At 43.4% G+C, this 20,104-nt stretch overlaps 1 protein-coding gene across 1 annotated transcript in view; it reads right to left on the minus strand.

Annotated features, from left to right (window-relative positions):
- The window catches only part of Adcy2 (adenylate cyclase 2), a 395,840-nt gene extending 377,039 nt beyond the window's left edge, over window positions 1-18,801 (minus strand). Inside the window, exons 1-2 of the mRNA XM_031360381.1 lie at window positions 18,330-18,801; window positions 1,326-1,523 (exon numbers count right to left, since the gene is read on the minus strand). Coding sequence (XP_031216241.1) covers window positions 1,326-1,523; window positions 18,330-18,551 — 420 coding nt within the window. The 5' untranslated portion in view covers window positions 18,552-18,801. The remainder of the gene's footprint in view (window positions 1-1,325; window positions 1,524-18,329) is intronic.
- Window positions 18,802-20,104: the final 1,303 nt, after the last annotated feature.

A 20,104-nucleotide genomic window follows, 5' to 3' on the forward strand; every position in this document is an offset into this window, starting at 1 on the left:
CATGTTTTTACACTATACTATGGTTTTCAGAACAGCTTATATATTTCAAAAGTATTTATATACCCCCCAAAAACATAGATGATTAACTAGGGAGGTGGCTTGTAAGAGAACAACAACGTGAGACTGAATGCTTTGCTTGACATTTGTAACTCTTGTATCGAGTTTGAAGAAGAGGACTTTATAAGTTACTCTTTCTCTGAGATGAATGCTTTTCCAAATTATCACAGCTAATGAACCACATTCTTACCCTCACCTAATGTCTGTGCCACCCTCCAAGCAGAACCATTGTTCATTGAAACAGTTGGTGAATGACTTTATGGATAGACCATCTTAATACCTACACCATTTCTTAAATGATTGTAACCTGCTCTGTGTGGGTTGAGAATAAAGTCACTCACTCAAGTCAAATAGCTTTGACCATAGCAGGAAGTCTGTATCCAAAAATTGAGCCTACAATTCATTTCTTGGTGCAGCAGAACTATCAACTCTCCGATGGAGAGTTTAGCTTAGCTATGTTGAAGGTAAAATCCTTTGGTGATGTGAGGGGTCATTGAAATACAGCCTTATTACAATGAAACCCAATGTCTAAAAATTGTTCTTATTTTGGGCTTGTACCACAGTAAGAGCCAAGATTTTAAACTTTACTAAATACAAAATAAACAAACAAAAGACTTTATGTATTCTTGTTCATTTAAGAAAATACTAGTAGTGGTGTATTATTTTTAAGTATACAACTAATATGTTTGGAGTTATTTAAAATTTATATTGAGAAAAATGTATTTTCGCTATTGCTGTAGACAAGCATCTACATAAGACTGTTAAATTGATTGTTGTTTTATATCAAACAACTTTTATAATACTTATTTTTATTGTTATAACATTTTATAAATTTTAAGGAATATGACAAAAAAGATATTGTAGGTATTGGAGGGGGGTCTATGGGAGGAGGGGTGGTACAAAAGGGGAACAAGAATGTGATTCAATCCTATTTAATTAAAATATGTTTTTAAATGTTAACAAATTCAGATAAATTGAAAGCATGTAACTTTTCTCATGACAATGCAATAAAAGTTTAAAAAAATATAATCCAGTCAGGTGTTGATATGCTAATTATATATGCTAATTACCTTGACATTATCACCTTACAGATTACAAAGTGTCACATTACAATCCATAATATACAGTCATTTGTCAATTAAAAGTTAAACATATTTTTAAATTGTCATGTCTTTCATTTAGTCAAGTCTAGGATGAAATCTACATAACCAAGTAAGGCTTGAATTAAGGTCCAGACATAGAATCCACAAAGGTGTGTGATTTCTTACCTGGTCCCAGGCAGACACGGTCCCTCCAAAGCACATGAACAGGTATCCCATGGCAACCAGACATATCCAAATCACCAGTGAGAACACACGCAGCAGCTTCTTGAACACAGACTCGATGCAGACAAGAATGAATATGGCAAAGAAAATGGCCAGGGCAGTGGGAACCGTTATTAAAAATGCCACATGGTCTTCCACCTCCTGAGGAGAAAAACAGAAAACAGAAGATGCAGTTGGAGAAAGAATGGTGATGACTTATGGGAAAACAGCTCTAGTGTCAATCAATATCAAACATCTGGGGCTGAAAACAATTTTCAAAGTAGAACAGTTTAAAGTTTTAAAAGAAATTCCAATTTTACTTTGAATGACCATGTTTTTTCTAAATAGATCATGCAGTGTTGGCTATTTTAAACTAGCAAATTAGCCAGACCCTCACCATTGTGTTTTTCCACAAAAATGAAGTAGATTTTATAACAGAATCGACTTCAAGAAAAGTGAGTGGGTGCATGCATGATCCTATCAACACCAGTGGAAAATAAGACCTATCAACTTCCCTGCCTGGACTAGAGGATCATAAATACTGTGCTCTCTGGAAACTAAGTCACCAAATGGATTTGAAGTGTTTTATTTTTTAAAAGGAGAAGAAACATATTTGAATTACTTCCATGTCCACAGTGATTAGCTTTTATTATAATGCATGGCAATTATTATTTTAAAGGGATCACAGGTTAATAGGGAAGAAACAGAAAGTGCTAAATATAGAAGTCTGAGTACGGGAAGAATGTAAGAGGATGCCCCACAGCATTCCCTCCCACCTCTCCAGTGCCACTACTTGAAAAGGAAATGGGCATTTATTTATTATTAGCCTCTTAGTGGTGCCATTTTCTAAATTAATTTTCATATGCTAATACTTATTTTGCTTCTGTCTCTCTCTCTCTCTCTCTCTCTCTCTCTCTCTCTCTCTCTCTCTCTCACACACACACACACACACACACACACACATTTACTTCAATTATATTCAACATCGAATTGTGCCAGAACCACCTTATTCCCTTTGATTATACCAGAAATGATTGAAATTGCAATCCCTGAAGCTGGAGTCCTGCTGCGGACGATACTCACGAGGGGACAGAACATAAAGCAAATCTCTTTAATCCTTACCCAAATGTCTACAGTCACTAACATATGAATTGTAGACTTATTTAAAAAAAAAAAAAAAGTCCCTGCATAGCTAAGACCGTAAAGACTCTACTGAAATTTTAAAAAGGTAGACAGAACAGTAAACTAAGGTTTTCGGCAGCAGGAGGACACCTAGGGTGATCTAGGGCACACAGCTGCTCTCTCCCACTAGCAATCTCACACTGGAGACATCTAAATCCCAAGCAACTAACCACAGAGCAGAACAGAGCAGCCAAACCGTGCATGGAATCCAAGCAGCACTGAGCCCTAGACGCCTCCCCGCTGACTCCATTTCCTGTGCTCTCAGCTACAAGGGTGTTAAATGATAGACTTAGGAAGGCAGCGAGAGGAACCGGACAAGTACACCGCGCCTAGTGGTACTTCCATGTTTAACACTCTGATATGTTTAAATGTCTTTGATCCTTGCATGAGTCCTTGAGGCAGCCGAATGCCAGTGTGTCCAAAAACCGAGAAAGTGGAGGAACTGACAAACAGTCAAGAAAGCCGGACTCTAGGCCAAGGAGCCATTGCAGTTATGGGTCACACAGGCCGAACCCTCTGCCTGAAGCAGACAGAAGTTTAAAAGAGCCAGGGATGTCTTTGTACAGGCCAGAAGAACCAGTGTTTCAAGAACTGATGAAAACTAGCAAATCTTACTTTCTTCTACAGATCTCTTCACCCACAATCACCGCTCTAAGTTGCCCTCGTACCCTGAGACACCATGACAGTCCTTGCAAAGTGGGTTGAGCAACCCCTAGGCTATGAGAGGCCAGCATGCACAACACTAAAAGCCAATATACTCAGTACCTGGTAGCAAGGCATTTGAAGGTAACCTACAGGGGACTGTGACTGCTCACGCATAGGGGCACGAAAATTGACTTCACACTGATCCTGCCACAGTGAACAGGACTGAGCTGAGAAGGAGGAACCAGCCACCACGCAATAGCCAAAATAGCCACAAGGCTATTTTTCTAGAAGAGGTTTTCATTTGTTTCATTAATTAAGTCAAGACGCAATATTCAACTTCCCTGGCTTTTACTCGCATAACTTCAAAACAAAGGCCAGGCAGGGGCTATGGGAGCGGGAAGACAGCTGAGGAGCTCCTTCAGAAGAGGGGTCCACAGGAGCCTTCCCACTGCGTCCTCTGCAAAGATGACTAAGATCTGCTCTCTTGCTTGGCTCTGAGATTACGCTATTTGTGATTTAAGAATTAAGTCTCTATTCTTTTGGTTTTTTTTTACTGTCTGATCACTAGCTGCAACTTGCATTTGGTGGCATTTCCATTAGTCACCGTGGCCGAGTGGCTGGCTTGCACAATCCTTAAGCTCCCCACAAAATATTTTAATTTCTTTTAAAATTGTATTTTTTTCCATTTTATTAGTTCTCTGAGAATTTTGTATAATGCATGGTGGCCATATTCACCTGCACCCCCACTTCTGCCAGTGCTATCCCTCCTCTCCTATCCACCCAACTCTGCATGCATTTTTTTTAAGTCCATCAAATACAGTTTACTCTGGACCCATCCTTCTGGATATGTGGTCTTCGCTGGAGGGAGGTCAACCCAGCAGAGGGCCACACCCTTAAAGAAAACTGACTCCCTCTCCCAGCTTCCATCAACTGCCAACTAGCTCCTTAGCTAGCTTAATGCCCACCTCCCCTTTCCATGCTAGAACTCTATGTGGCCTGAGCTCTGCAGGCTTGGTGCATAGTGTCATGGCTGTTGTTAACTCATGTACACAACTGCCCTGTTGTGTCCCCAAAACACGATTTCTTTGTAATCATTTGCCGCCTATGACTTTTCTGCCCCTTCTTCAGCTAAGATCCCTGAGTCTTGGGTGGAGGAGTATCATGCAGATGTCCAATTCTGAGGTGTACATATAATTTTATATATGTGTGTATATAAATGTAGATATGTATATGTACATATAATGTGGGTTTTTTCACAAGGTTTTACAGTTAATGACTACACCTCAGTGCACACTGCCATTTTGAATGGGCTCTTGTGGAGGAGTCAGACCCCTGAGCCACAGTGGCCTCCTGGTGGGTGGTTGAGTACACTCTTACTCACTAGGTGGGTGACATTCCCAGAAGCATTATGCACAGTAGCAGAGCAGCAACAGCGTTGCACAGCAAGACCTGCCTGGTGGCCAGCCAAGGCCCCATATGGCCAGGAGCTCAGAGCAGTCAGCTGCTACTCATGAGGCTAGACCCAGTTCTGGGACAAGCCTGGATCCACTGAAAAACAGGAAGAGGACAGTGTCCACTTCTTCTGCATCTGCTGATGAACTCCAGCTCTGAGTAGGTTTAATGGAGACTTCTTCACAAAATAGAACCTTTTATACAGTGTTAGGAAAAACAGAGACGAGCATTCATCAGAGTATGTAAAAACTTGTAAACAGCATTCTTCCCCAGGCCTTGCCGGGCGCATCGTGCATTTTTCTTAAGGCTAAGTAAATGAAATCAAGGCATTCCCACAGACTTAAATTACACGGCTCTCTTCCTTTCCCACACCATCCCAAATGGTTGACAAGGAAGCCATGGACTTACCCCACAGCGATGTTTTAAGCAAGATGAAATTATGAAACTCCACAACAGAGAACCAGTCACTTCTAGTGATAAAACGAAAACATCAAAGCATCACCAACCTAAATTATTTTTATTTCCACTACCTCTCCTTGCTTAGTGGGGAAAAAAAAGTTAACATGCATTGCAAAGGAAATAAAATGTAGCAAATTAAATGCCTTTAGTTGTGCTAAAATGCCTTTTAAACAGTAAAAAGAAAGAAAGAAAGAAAAAGGAAAAAGCAGCTATAATGCACAGAAAATGGGATGTGCTAAAATGCCTTCCATAAAGGAAATTTTCCACAAGGTATTATCTGCTAACAATAATGGGCTCCTATCACTCTTTTTGAAAATGTTGTTCTTTGGTTTTGATGCATCTTCTGGTAATTTTGAAAGGATTCTAATTGCCAGGACAATTAAACTTGCATCACTTTTATTGATGACATGGCAACCCCCTTGTCTCTTCCAGGCTACTCTGCAAAGCTGCAGTTTATCTGTATTTTCATTTTTTTGTGTGTGCACTGTATTTTTTATTCCTGCTAAACATGCTAGTTTCCACTGAGATAGTAAAGGATGCCCTAATATAACGTAATGTTTTTCTATTAAAAATACTTCCCAAAGTCCTTTGAAGTCAGCCTCAAAGCAGAAATGCTTTTGCATCGTGTCCCACAGTGTATAAGGCTGAGCACTCCCGTCAGCTTCTTCACTGTGCCCCACTACAGATTCTGTAGCTCTGGGTGTTCGGTCCCACACAGCAGCACCATGAGTGGCAGTTCTCCCAGGGCAAAAGCAAAAGCCCGCACTTGGCTAGGCTCTCCATTGCCTACAGGTGTGTGTCTAGAGACTTCTGTTTTCATATGCATATGTAATAGGAAAAATAAATCACTTCCAGTCCAGTGTGCTCATCTTAAACATGCACAAAGCTAATGACCCTCAAAGCATATCCACCAGCCATGTAGAGAGAAAAGTAAACCAGTCTCCAGCACCTCCCACAATTTATCAATAGAACTAGCAAACAAGAAAAAAACAGAACTAAGCAGCATCAACAGTAAACACAAGGAGAAAGCATGGCTTTACTGAAAGACCAAGACGTAGCATTCAAAACAATCCCATACTGTGCAGGGAGTGTAGGTTAGTGGTGGAGCACCTCTGCAATACCCTGTGTTCAACTACTACCACATACCAAATAATTATGTATCAGGTAACTTGCTCAAAAGTATAAAAAAAACTTTGAAGTTATCCTACAAATCCATGTTTTTTGATCATAGCATAATGCAGATTGGAAATTTATACAAAAAGCACATATCAAACATCACATATGTGCAAATTAACTATAAAATCACTTCTGATGGAAGAAGAAACCATGAACTGAATTTCCAAAGAGCAATGAAATGGTCTGTGTCAGTCTTATGATAGTGGTGGTGGTGACTGGGAAATGCTAACGCCAGGATGGTTTGTCATAGTGTGGGGTTGGTCTTGCTGGGAAGTGCATTGCCCACAATATCCTTAATTCTATATTCTCTGCTAGGGCCAAACTAAAGATGAATCTGGGAGGCAAAAACGCACCAAGTGAGCCATCACCAAGTATCTTCATTGTCAGATGTGTCTATGGATGAACAGAGCCCTCGAACAGCTTTGCATTAATCTTAGTGGAGGCTCTACTTGTCTCCAGCAGTGGCTGCAGGTGGACAACAGCTGAGCAGACCTTAGCTGCAGTAGGCAGGAGCCACATAGAAGCAAGAAATTCCCACGGACCCTTCTTCAGGGTTCCTCCATTCCTGCTGCCCTTAAGTAAATATCCATGCTAATCTTCACATATTTCCTGAATGAACCAAACTGGTACTTTGAGAGTAATTTTTATAACCAATCTGATAATTATTGCTCTCCTTTCAAGAAACAGTTGATAGCTTGCTACCAGACCTGAGAAGAAAATGAATAGTCATCAGGAAGAAAAGAGTCACCATGCAATCTAAAATGCCCAGTGCTATAAATGTTGTCATCAGGGGTAAGGTCCAACTAAAAGTATGGAACTGCACATGGCTTAGGTTAGGAGCATTGGTTCTGGAGGAACTGGGTTCAAGTCCCTCAAGCAATCTGTAACTCCAGTCCCAGGGAATCCAGCGCCCTTTTCTGGCCTCTGTAGGCAGCAGGCAAACATGAATAATGTACAGACATACATGCAGGCAACACACACACACACACAAATGCACATCCATGACACAATAATTTCAAAGGGTATTAGTCTAGTAAACCCTTTAAAATGGAATTGTCTCTTGGTACAATGGTGGTGCAGGGAGTGGTGTATCATTACGGCTGTTTTCTGTACATGTGGTGGTTGCTAAAGAGTCAACCGCATGTCGTTTCAGCCTACAGATATCTAGACTAAGAGAAGTAAATCTAGACACAGTAAACCAGATACAGAGAAATGATGTCCCATCCTTCCTTTGGGCACATGAGTACCCTTTACTGAGTGACACTGGATTCTGAGTTTGATACTATCAATGGATGGGATTTGGGGGAATGTGTGTGTCCCTTTGAAGAAATATACAAAATATGGGAGACCAGATAAGTGGTCTGCATTATTAATTAGAACTGCTCATCATTCTAGGATACCTCTGTTGTGAATGTATCCTGAAACTTGATACAATTCCCTTCTTTGAGGGTACAATGCACTTGGATTAGCAATACCTGAGAAGTACAGGCAAGAGGACCAGTTTAAATTCAGCATGTAGCAATTTTGAGACCATTATGGAATACATGAAATCCTGTCTCCAAGTAAAATAATAAAAGCAAAAAAAAAAAAAAAACTCATAAAACAACAACAAAAACAAAGCTTAAACATTAGTTCTAGCTTCCTTTCCACTGCTATAATAAAAGAACCTGGGCAAAAGGCAACTTAGAGGAGAAGAGGTCTATATTGTCTCAAAATTCTGAGTTACATTCCATCATAGCAGTACAACCACTATTTATATCGCAAGCACCTAGGAATAGAGCAACAGTGGACACATGTGTCATTACTAACACTCACAACACCCCCTAAACTCACATAGTCTAAGGCCCAGCCTGGGGAATGCTGCTGCCCACAGTGGACTGGGTATGCCCACCTCAATTAAAGCAATCAAGACAATCCTCCACAGGTGAGTCCACAGGCTAACCTGTTATAGACAGTCCTTTCTTTGTTGAGACAGCCTTCCAGATGATTCTCAATTAGGTCAAATGGCAATTAAAACCAGCAGTAGGACATCAACCAAAACAAGTAACCTAAACCAATGGTTCAGGACAGTCCACAGCAAAATGCTTACAATGTGGGACTCTGAAGTATGGAGAATATGTGAGGAATAACTAATGTTGATTTTCTACAAAATGACAATGTGTACAAGGACCTCAATCTCTTACAGTGACACTGCTTCTCAACCTCAGATGGTTGCACCCTTAGAACCTGATCATAAATGAAAATACAGTAAGTGTAAAATGTATTTAAAATAAGCTGAGGAACTCAGTTTAGCCACAGCGCCATGGGTCCTAAAGTCTGGGCTGCTCTCCTTCATATATTTTGCTATAACCTAACAAAGAGTGGGCTTTGCGACTCCTGGCCAGCATTGCAAGAGGACAGGACTACATGGCATCCTTCCCAAGCAAGGACTGAGTCTGATTCAAAGATGCCAGCACAGTTCGTACTGAATAGATATCATTTTCACACTATAGTGAAGTCTAAAGTTCTTACATTGCACTCTCATTAATATATACATGTACATTGTGTATGTACACTTGTGTGTGATAAAGTGAGCAAAAAGTCCAAGTTGAAAACAGGCAAACATTGGCTGGAGAGTTGGCTCAGTAGTTAAAAGCACTGACTGCTCTTCCAGAAGTCCTGAGTTCAATTCCCAGTAACATCATGGTGGCTCACAACCATCTGTAATGGAATCCAATGTCCTCTTCTGGTGTGTTTGAAGACAGCTCTAGTGTACTCAAATATATAAAATAAATAATTGAAAAAAGAAAGAAAATAGGCGAAAACAATTTAGTGTGAGGCTTACAGTGGGAGGGAGATGGAGCACATGCACAGAAATAAATCAGTGGGCAGATGCAGCCCGCCCTGGATTAGTGGCTGTTTATTTTCATATAAGTAAGTAATCCAGATGTAAATCAAGGAGGATTGCACTCAGGAAGGGAAGATTAATCAGGCTAATCGAATGATTAATCCCACTCTGCACCTATTCCCAATTCCAAAGTGCATGGCTGTTATGTTTAAATTATCTTCAGTCTATTATGGGCCGGATTAACTCTGAAGTTCACCATATGTCTGAGCTACATTCACATCTCATCACCCGCTTCATCAGCACTCAGCTGATCATACCAGGGAGTTTGTAATCCGTAGTTTTCATTGGCTCTACTAATGGATTTGGCCAAAGTTTTCTTTAAAATGTTTACAGGAAACTATTACCTTGAAATATTAAATGCTGTATCTTATTCCTTTAAAATAACACAAGAAACTAAAACACACACTATACACATTAGCATACATGCACTATACACAATGATTCAGTTGCGAATAGTGAGTGCCACCAAGCTCTATCTTGTAGCTGCAATAGCAAAGCATGATGCAAATGAAGGATGCAAATGGGAAGCCTCATCCACCATAATCCACTAAGTTCTCTACCAAGAGCCTTTAGGAGGCAGAAGCAGGCAGATCTCTCTGAGTTCAAGTACAGCTTGCCTACAGGTCTGTGATCTGAACTCTAGGATGCCCAGAGCTACATGGTGAGAGCATGCTCCAACAAAACAAGCAAGCAAGCAAACAAACAAACAACAAACTGTTGATATTGGCAATGCTGGACTGGACGTGACTTACAAGTCTCTCAGAAACAATGGCCTCTGGGGAAATCGCAAGAACTACAGTAGTCTAAAAAGGGCATTATATTGTATAATATTCCTTCATATTTCAACTTTTATAGGATTCACTCCATATATTTCAAAGCCCATAGTCATTTAATCACTAGCTCTTTGATTAAGTTAAAATATAATTTGTCTTAAGAATCTTTAATGATCATGATTCCTCTCTCTTTGTCTCTCTCTCTGTGTGTCTGTGTATATGTCTGTGTGTATGTGTGTATTTCCATATGTCTGTGTATCTGTGTATATGTGTGTATGTGTGTGTCTATGTCTTTGTTCTATGTGAGGATGTGTGTATCTGTATGTCTATGCCTATGTGTGCAGGTTTCTGCATGTATGTCTACGTGTATCTGTGTGTGTCTGCCTGTGTGTGTCTGTGAATGTGTGTCTGTGTGTGTCTCTCTGTTTGTACCTCTCTTTCTGCCTTCTCTCTCCTTCTCTCCCTTGTGTGTTACTTCTCGTTTCCTTTCAGCACAGTGTGCCCTTGAGTTCTAGTGAGTCTGCAACCAGCTGCCCAGTCAGTACATGGTGGTTTCCTGTGTTCACTGCTCTCATTTGAGTCTGGTTTCTCCAGACAAAGTGGAGATCAAAGTAAGGGGGGAGGAGAGAGAGGGAGGGGGAGGAGGGAGGAAGGGAGAGAGGGAGAGAGAGAAAGAGAGAGAAGGAGTGAGGGAGGGAGGAAGGGAGAGAAAGAAGAGAGAGGAAGAGAGAGAAAGAAGGAAGAAAGAGGGAGGGAGAGAAGAGGAAGAGGGAGGGAGAGAAGGAAGGAGGGAGGGAGAGAGAGAAGAGAGAGGAAGAGAGAGAAAGAAGGAGGGAGAGAGGGAGGGAGAGAGGGAGAGATAGAGAAAGGGAGAGAGAAGAGAGAAAGGAGAGAAAGAGGGAGAGAACAGAAAGAAAGAGAGAGAAAGAGGGAGGGAGAGAAGGAGGGAGGGAGGAAGGGAGAGAGAAGAGAGAGAAAGAAAGAAAGAAGGAGGGAGAGGGAGGGAAGGAGGGAGGAGGGAGCAGGGAGGGAGAGAGAGAAAGGGAGAGAAGAGAGAGAAAGAGAGAGAAAGGAGGAGGGAGAGAGAAGAGAAAGAAAAAGAGAGAGAAAGAGGGAGGGGGAGAGGGACAGAGGGAGGGAGGGAGAGAGAGAAGAGAGAAAGAAAGAGAAAAAAGGAGGGAGAGAGGAAGGGAGAGAAGATAAAGAAAAAGAGAGAGAAAGAGGGAGGAAGAGAGGGAGGGAGGGAGAGAGAGTGAAAAGGAGGGAGAGAGAGAGAGAGGAGAAAGAGGAGAGAAGGGAGAGGTAGGAAGGAACAAAAGGAATTATTTGTAACACTGCCAAAAGTTTGGACCCAAGCAGTCCTTCTCCTGGCCTCCCCTTACCCTTCCATGGGCTTTTGTTGTATCCTTACACAAAGAGGGCATTGACTAATGCACAGGACTAAGTTTTTCAAAAGAAACAAGCATACAAAGTAACTCAATAACTCTTTTCTTTATCCCAAGCCACCTGGGATTTGCAAACCAGGTATGTTTGTATATTTCTTAGTCTAATACCATGTTATCACAGGATAAACATTCTTTTATTACTCTTGGTAATTTTACTTAAACTTTCTCAAAGATAACAGCATTGAGAAGTATCAAAGACAATATAAATCAAGTTGGCAAGAACTTTTAGGTTGGGAAATGTTAAAAGTTTTGTCAAAATGTGACTTGTAACTAAGCTATCCACACTTCTTCCTGTCTCCATCTTTAAAAAATAAATCAGTAATAATTATATTATTTATATTTGTTATTAATGAATAAATAAATGAACACATTTATCATATAAATAGAAACGCATGCCTGGTCTTTCACATCCAGGTTTTAAAACCTCCAATATTCATTTTATTTTCATCCTGAAATATATTTGTCGATACAAGCCCTTGACAAGGAGATCCTTCTGTGGTATAAAAACAATGACAAGGAATATTGCATGTCTTGTCTTGTCCTAAGTACTCATAAGATTTATCATCCTTAACTCACTTCCAAGAACATTTGCATAGTTCTGCTATTCATTTTACTTCATGGAAGTAATTGAGGAAAGAACAGATGATTTAACACTGTAGGGTTATCTACTAAGAGGCAAAATGGAGGGCTGGATCCAAGTGGATCAACAATGCTATGCTTCCCAGTCACTGTATGTGGGAAACACCACAATAAGGAGGTTGCTGCCTGGTCAGTACTGTGTCAAACACAGAGCGCAGCAACTTCCTTTTTGATTGTGCTCATGATGAGTTAAGAGAAAACCCAAGTATAGATGGATCTATCTGAACTTCCCCAGCAACACGAGGGTTAAACTTCTCTGTGCAATTCACAAGCATTCCGAGTATGAAGCAGAAATCAGAAATGGCTGGGTGTTCGGCAAGGACTCAACTCTCCAGGAACTTGAATGGGAATACACAGTAGAGGAAGGAGCAGGGACCTCAGGTAGGGTCTTAGTTGAAGAGCCCAGAAGGACCAGCTAACCACCAGAAGTAAACAGTCACTGAAGAGAGATGACATCAGTGTATTGACATGAGACGCTTGCTGGTGCACCACTGGGGATGGTATCAACAGAATGACAGCCTCAATACAGGCTCAGAAGGTATTCAGTGACTTAAGAAATGAGGCAAGATAAGTGACAACAACCTATCTAATCAACTAGTACCCAAGTGCACTCTGCCTGGACACATTCCAAAACAATTAGAGATCAACTATGTTACTGTCATGAGGATGACCACCAAAACTGGGAACTACAGCATCTCAGCTCTAACTGCTGCTGCTTTTCAATAGGATCCATAACTTCAAAATATCAGTAAGAAACCATGGCTGTCATGGGCCATATTGCCATATCAGGACCTCCTCAGACAACAGGAATGCCACAGATGGATTCTCTGCTCAATGGGGCAAATCCTAGGAGTAGTCAGTGTACTAAAAGTGATGGGTGCCACCATTTCCATGAGCAAGTTGAAGAAGCAGCTCTGCCCATCCTTCATCACAGAAAGGGGAATGAAGTGCAACTGTCACAGAGAGAAGTCTGAACCTGTTCACAGCAGGAGGGGTTTCCACCAGGGAACTATGAAAATCAGGGATGGAAAGTCTCCAGACCTGCCATGTTCCTCACAGAGTCATTTGGGGAAATCTCAGTGCCCAGGGATCTTGTCCACCTCTGCAGCTACATGACCTAGAAGAAATTAATTTGACCCTCTGGGTATAAGTTTGTGCATGTGTGAAATGAGTGCCTCTCAGTTTTACTACTAGTTGGCTATGGGACATTGAAAGTGCATCTCCGGGGGACTTTGTGATATTAAATGCTCCCAGAGACACTTCTTGGGCATTTGGACCATCTCTTTCTGAGATCCAATCTCATTTGACAAACACATGCGGTAAACAGTCTACCTACCTAAGGTCACAGATGTCAGAACATGGAAAGGAAGAAGAGCAAAACTCCAAGTTCTTCATCATTTTATACTCCTGCCATTTTGCTTCATACTTCCTAGACAGGTTCTTCAAACTTCAAAACATGTCTGAGGATTGCCTTGAACTCTGATCTTCTGGAGCACTGCGATTGTAGGTGTGTACCACAATCCATGGAATGCTTCTAGTTTCAAGATTTACCTGGATAGTTATTTATATTACAACCACCATTCCTGTACAAATTTAGAGTTTTTCCTTGGCCTTTGTGTAGGCTACAGGTAAAATGTAAGTGGAATGACTTAGTGACTGGCTGGCTGCAAATTACAAACACCTGCAGAGAAAACATTGCTTCTGGGCATAGAAATACTTGAAAAGATGGATCTTTAGCCACCTTTGCTCTGGTTCTTAGGAAAGTCCTCTGTTCCCTTTTACTCCTATAATTCTGAAACTACAAAAAGCACACACTGAACTCCCTGTTCCTTAGAGAGGAGGGGCATGTCTGTCTATCATCCCAGACTCCAGCCTTCTCAGAAGTGGATGATTCTCCTACCAACTGCAGGTGCTGAAAGGCTGGATCAATCGAGACATGTTCCCTCTACTAATGCTCGTGTCTGTTTCTTCGTTTTGAAAAATGAAATTTCTTTGCAGTAAATACATGAAAGAAATTGTCTGTTATATTTGCCCTTAGGTGAAATTAATGGGTAGTGAAAAGCACTTGCACCTACTGGTTCCAAAAGCCAGCTCACCATGTCACTGCAAACAATGGTGGGCCATGTGCTCAGCTGCACATACATATTTACAGTTAATAAAAGTACACATTTTTACTTCAGGTTATGTTACAGGACCTATTTTGCTAAAATTTGATAAAATGCCTGACTGCTTTAAATTTATGAGAATATAATGTTTCCATTCAAATACTGACTACTCCCAATCATAAATTTTAGTCAAAACAAACATGTCCAGAGCCACCTGGTATTTTGACAAACAAAATTTATGTCAACCTTTCCTAACAATGAAGGCAATTTTTGAGAAAAGCTAGCAGATTTCTGACATAATAAATGAGAAGATTTTGTTCTGAAAGGAGGTTTTCATGCATTCAGTAATGAAAGCCAGCTCTGAAAATCAAAGTGACATGATAATATTTACAACTTAGTTTGGTCTCATTAGGTCTAAGTTTTCTCTTTCAGGGTCACCCTGACAACCATCCCATGAGGCATTTGGTAGGCACTCAGCAAACCAATGTCAAAAAATCATAAATCATCTTTTTATTGAAACTTTCCACAGGAAGCAAAGAAAGAGTGTTCATGTTATCAACAGAATAAATATACAAGCTATCCCAAGAATTGCTCTATTTTATTTAAGTCATCTTAGGATAATTCTCTTTTTTTAAAAGATTTATTTATTATTATAAATGAGTACACAGAAGAGGGTATCAGATTTCATTATGGATGGTTGTGAGCCACCATGTGGTTGCTGGGATTTGAACTCACAACCTTCAGAAGAGCAGTCAGTGCTCTTACCTGCTGAGCCATCTCACCAGCCTCAGGATAATTCTTAACAAGAATGACATTAGCCTTATTTTTAGACTTTTAGATTTAAAACAAGCAATTATACAAGACTGTTGAGTTTCAAGTCACCTTTATTTTTACAAAAATGAAAATACATCGAAGATCCGTAATGTTAGGTTCAGTATGGGAGAACCATATATGGACCACAGATTGAAATTAAATGATAAAAAATTTTAAGAGTCAATTAAGACAATACTAAATCAAAAGACAGGTTGCTATTTTCTGTCTTTATTTACTTTCAGTTAAACCTTGATACAAGGTTTCCTGTAGCTCAGACTAACCTGGGACTCACAGTGTATGGAGAATGACCTTGTATTTCCTGATATGCTTCCTCATGTCTACAGCCCTGGATTCTAAGAATATAACTCAACGACTGTTGAGTATGGTGTTGTGGATGGAACTACCCAGCGCTTCCTTGCTGGCCAACTCTTTCATCCACTAAGTTACATCTCTAGTTTTCCTTTTTTCATTTTGAATATAAATTCAAAACCAACTCATAAGGAAGAAAGCAGAAAGACTTCCATGCACTTGAAATACCCTGGGATTATTTTGTGACCCAAATGTACTAGGAGATAGGAGCCGTGTTTAAGAAAACTGCCACCCATTTGTTACTGTGAGAACTCATGAAAGACAGAAATCAAAACCCGGCAGATGCACGGGAATAAAAGAAACTATCCAAGAGTTTAGGCAGAAGAAAACCTAGATCTGTTTCACTGTTGAATCCCATGCGAGCTTAGCTATTCCAGAGGGTGCTCCAAGAGGAGACCCCTCAGAAGTCAGGGTCTGCTCAGTCTGAGGTAAGACCGAATCTCCATCCACATAAGCATGGCTCTAACTCAACCTTACCACATCGTCGGTGCTCCTACCTTAACTGTCTGAACATCTGGATGGGAGTGTTCCTTTTTGAAAGTGGAGAAACTGCCTACAACTTTTCAAGAAGCAAAAGAGAGATAACTCTTTGTGAACTTAAGGGTCACACAGTCTCTCTCCTGTGTCATGGTACTGGACGACAAGTGTCCACATCCCTCAGGCCTTTCTCCCTTCACAGAATGCTGGAACCCCAGTCCCCACCTGAAGGTAACCTTTGGACCAGAGCCAGGAATCCTCCATGGAACATGTCTGGAGTTTACACTGAAAATTTGCATAGTGGGCATGAAGCCAGACAGGGTCGCGGAGGAACAGAATCCATTTCATGTCACATGTAGACCTTGTTCTGGGTGACAGCCAAGTTACAGAAACACCGGCTCTGGTTACAATGATGTAGCTGAATGAAGACAGGTGTGGAAATGATGAGCATATTAAGGAAACACAATGATGCCCCTGAAAATGGTATGAGGCCCTACCCCTTAGCTGAGGAGCTGTTAGCTGCTGATGGCTTCTGTAAGAAGGGGTGTTTTCCCATGCACCAATGGATAATCAATCCCACAGTTATGCACACATGGATGGCATAATTGGATTCCGGGTTTTTGTTGTTATTTTGTTTTATTTTGTCTTTGGTCTTAAAGAAGGCAGGGAGATAGACGCTGGAGGGGTTGAAGGAGTGGAGTGAAGTCGGATGTGATTCAATACGTTGTATATGGCATATATACATATATATGTACATATATACACATATATACACACATATATATATATGGGGAGGGGGGTTCAAAGACTTTAAAGGCTATCTTTCCAACATTTAAACTAAGCAAAACAGAACATAAAAGAGACTCTCTAAGGACAAATGGGAAGAACAAAGACAAGTTAGAAAAGTCCCTTAAGTCCTCACATGAATTTCTCACGGACCCATTCAAGAGTACCTAATTCAAACGTGGTTTAAGTTAGAGCGTTCTAACCTGGAAAACAAAGTAGTGTGCCTGGGGAACATGAACTTCGCACTTGTCTCTCTAGACTAATGGCACTATAAATAGGCCATCACCTGCTCCTCTCCATTTAGGAAGGAACCAGCCAGAAGGATTTGAATTACTCACAAACAGAAACACTTCGGAGGAACACATTTCCAAAGGACAACAGTGATGTTTTCTTGCCAGCAGTGTGAGAGTGAGGTGAGGTCCTTAAAGACTGTTGGCCAGTCCGTGATCCCGTCCCCCTCCCGCAAATCTGTCCTTAAGTTCTTTTTGGTCTTATAAGTAGCGACAAGCAAGTGTGATAGGGGTGGAGCTGCCCTCCTCTCTCACCTAGGCTAACAGGATCAAAGGAGCTCCCAGCCTGGCCTGCTACAGGAGAGGGCCAGTGACGTCATGGTCTGCCACGTTGGATTATCTTTCCTTACCTCATGGAACTCAATCAGAAAACAGGACCCACGCTCGTGGGGGCACTTAAAAAACTGTGCCGTGACGGAAACTTTTTTTTTCGACTCATAATGTGAGCGCCATATGGCTAGGATATCTAAAACGAATTGTCAAATACCTAACAGAGTTTCTATGCCCTTGAGGCAGTGCGAGCTGAATCTGCTTGAGACTGGTGAAAACAGGCATGTCTTTACATCCTAAGCTCTGGAAACACCGTACAGTGGAAATATCCCACATTATCCACTGACCACACAACTCACGGGCTAATCCAGGCCTCGGACACAGTCTGTACAGGCGTATCATGGTCAGGGGGAAAAGTTTGAACCACACTGAAGAGAAGAGAGCGCTAAGAGGAAGTTACCGCCATCTACAGATTTCCTTTCAGGGCTCCAGGGAACCAGCCCAAGATTCCTGACTGAAAATTATGAACCAGAAAAACTGACATCAGCTATTGGGCTGCGTTAATGTCTCCAGTCATGAAAATACGCTTTAACCATTGGCAGGGAACCGTGATCGAGTCGTGCACTTCTCTAGAAAGGTGAAAACAGCGAGGGTCCCTTCCATTTTTAGCTCACTTATAGTCTCGGGAGATGAGGCATGGGCATCTGCTCAACACTCCATCACTTTTTCTCTACATGGCTAAGCACAGAAAGATTCAAAAGCCAAGATGCACAACATTATCTGGTTTTCATTTTCGCTGTCGTGAACTGCTTTTCCAAAGCAGCCTGTTTTAAGAGTTAAATGATGCCCAGACCAAACTCAGAGAGGAGAGCCGGGGGCGTTCCGGGGACAGGGATGGGAAGCAGCTAGCGCGCCAAGGAAGCCCGAGGACAGCCTCTGCTGCGGGCAGCGGCGCTGGGAGAAAGCGCAGAGTTGGCCACGGGGCACAGAGATGCTGAACCCACACGCCCTGCCCGTCCACCTGGAGCACGCCCTGGCAACTTTATTTTGGGCAAAGCCTTCCAAGGAAACTTTTCCTCTGTCCGCAGCTCTCGCCCTAGCCAGGCCGGCCTCGGGCAGGGCGCAAGGAGGTGAGGAGCAGCCTGGGGCGGGACATGGTCGCCTGCGCGGTCCCCTCGGAGCCACGGGGAGGCCACTCACCAGCCCGAGCGCGAAGAAGACGGCGAGCAGGGCGAGGCAAGCGCCCATGACGATGAGCAGCAGGAAGACGATGAGCGGGTGCTGCTGGCTCATGCAGTAGTAGGACTCGTAGAGCCAGTCCCGGGACCGCTGCAGCCCCTCGCCGCCGCCCGCCGCCGCTGCCGCCGCAGCCTCGGCGCGGTCCCGCAGGTAGCGGCGCCGCCGCATCGCCTCCTGCCACATCGGGGCGGCTCGCGGGGCGCCCGCCGTGCGCGCCCTGCCCGGGCAGCGCCGCTCTGCGGTCGCCTACCGCCTGCCGCCCCCGCGCCGCCGCGACCCGCCGGCTGCTGGCCCGGAGCTGTGCGCAGGGGCCTCGGGCGCGGGCGGAGCTCGGAGCCCCGGGCTGGGCGCTCTGACGCGCGGGCGGGGGCCGGGGGCGGCCTCAGGGCAGCTCCCGGGCGCCGCCGCCGCCGCCGCCACCGCTCGCGAGGGCGGGAGCCACCCGGCCCCTCGGCCCGCCTCGCCCCACCCCGCGCGCGGCGCACGGGGCTCCGCGCAGGGGCGGCGCCGGTCCGCGCCCACCACCGCCCCCCGACGGCCAGGCTGGGCTCCAGAGAAAGCTACAGACCGCGTCCTTGCCCTCCACCCTGTCGCAGGCCACACCGTGGGGCGCCCTCTCCTCTCGCTTTTAGACCCTAGCCAGGCAGATTGGGGCTCCAGCCTTGCTCTCCACTACAGCAGAAAACAGCCTGAGGGCTACTGTTGGGCTCCTGGAGTCTCGAACCTGTCTGCCAGAGTCCCCACTGCCTCGCCAAGATCTCTCAAGGCAGCAGTGAGAAAGGCTGTCATGCTTTAATACCCCCAGACTGGAGAGGGGTCCCACATCCCTAACCACCGCCCCTCTGTAGTATCCCAACTTAGCAAAATGTGGCTTCTTTTTCACTTTCTTTGTAATTTGACTCCCAGTACAGGGCAGGGGTTAGGACCCGCCGGATTTATGGGAGTCCTTTTGAAAGAATGGCCCCCCACGAACTCAATTACACAGTGACTGGAGACACCTGTGGTCCTCAGGCAGACGGCCTCTCCTGTTCTCTGCCCTTTGCTCTCCCCCACCTTAGAGTGCCCCTGGGACCTCAGTGTTTGCCATCACAGATCTATCTCCCCAGAACCCTTTCAGCCTGACAGGGATGGCACAGAAGTTGGAGTAAGGAGCAGGAATTGTCCTCTGTGTGGGCAAGGTTGGCTTGGGATTCAGTCACCCTATGACACTTGCTACTCTCAGGGACCAGACACACGAATCTTGGGAGATGTAGCTAGATTCTCTGTGGGCAGGCTGGACAGGCATGTTATGCCTGTGATTTCAGCCTTTGTTCTTTCTAGTTTCTAGATGACAGGTCTAATCATTGATCTTCAAAGGGCTGCTCTAGAAGATTCCCATTTTCCTGTCCTTCCAACCAAAAGAACCCATAAGCCATTTTCTCTCCAAATAATTTTCTAAGGAGTCCAAAACACAACACCACATCAAGAGCCTTTCCGCGTTCTCTGTATTGCCTTAGACCCTTGCGTGTTCCCTGATGGCAGCCTGCCTACCTGAGCTGCAAACCAGCGTGGACAGGTAAGCTGAATAACTGTGTGACTCGCAAATGCTGGACCTAGCCCATGCACAGGGACTCAGATCCAGGGAATTCCAGGGATTTTATTTTTGGATCCAGAGGGTAAAGACACAGCTGTGTTCTCAACCTCGATGGAGGGCAAGGATGGAGTTAATGGAAGAGTTGACTTGAAATCCAGGACAT

Source organism: Mastomys coucha, unplaced genomic scaffold, assembly GCF_008632895.1.
Source record: "Mastomys coucha isolate ucsf_1 unplaced genomic scaffold, UCSF_Mcou_1 pScaffold8, whole genome shotgun sequence".
Classification (NCBI taxonomy): domain Eukaryota; kingdom Metazoa; phylum Chordata; class Mammalia; order Rodentia; family Muridae; genus Mastomys; species Mastomys coucha.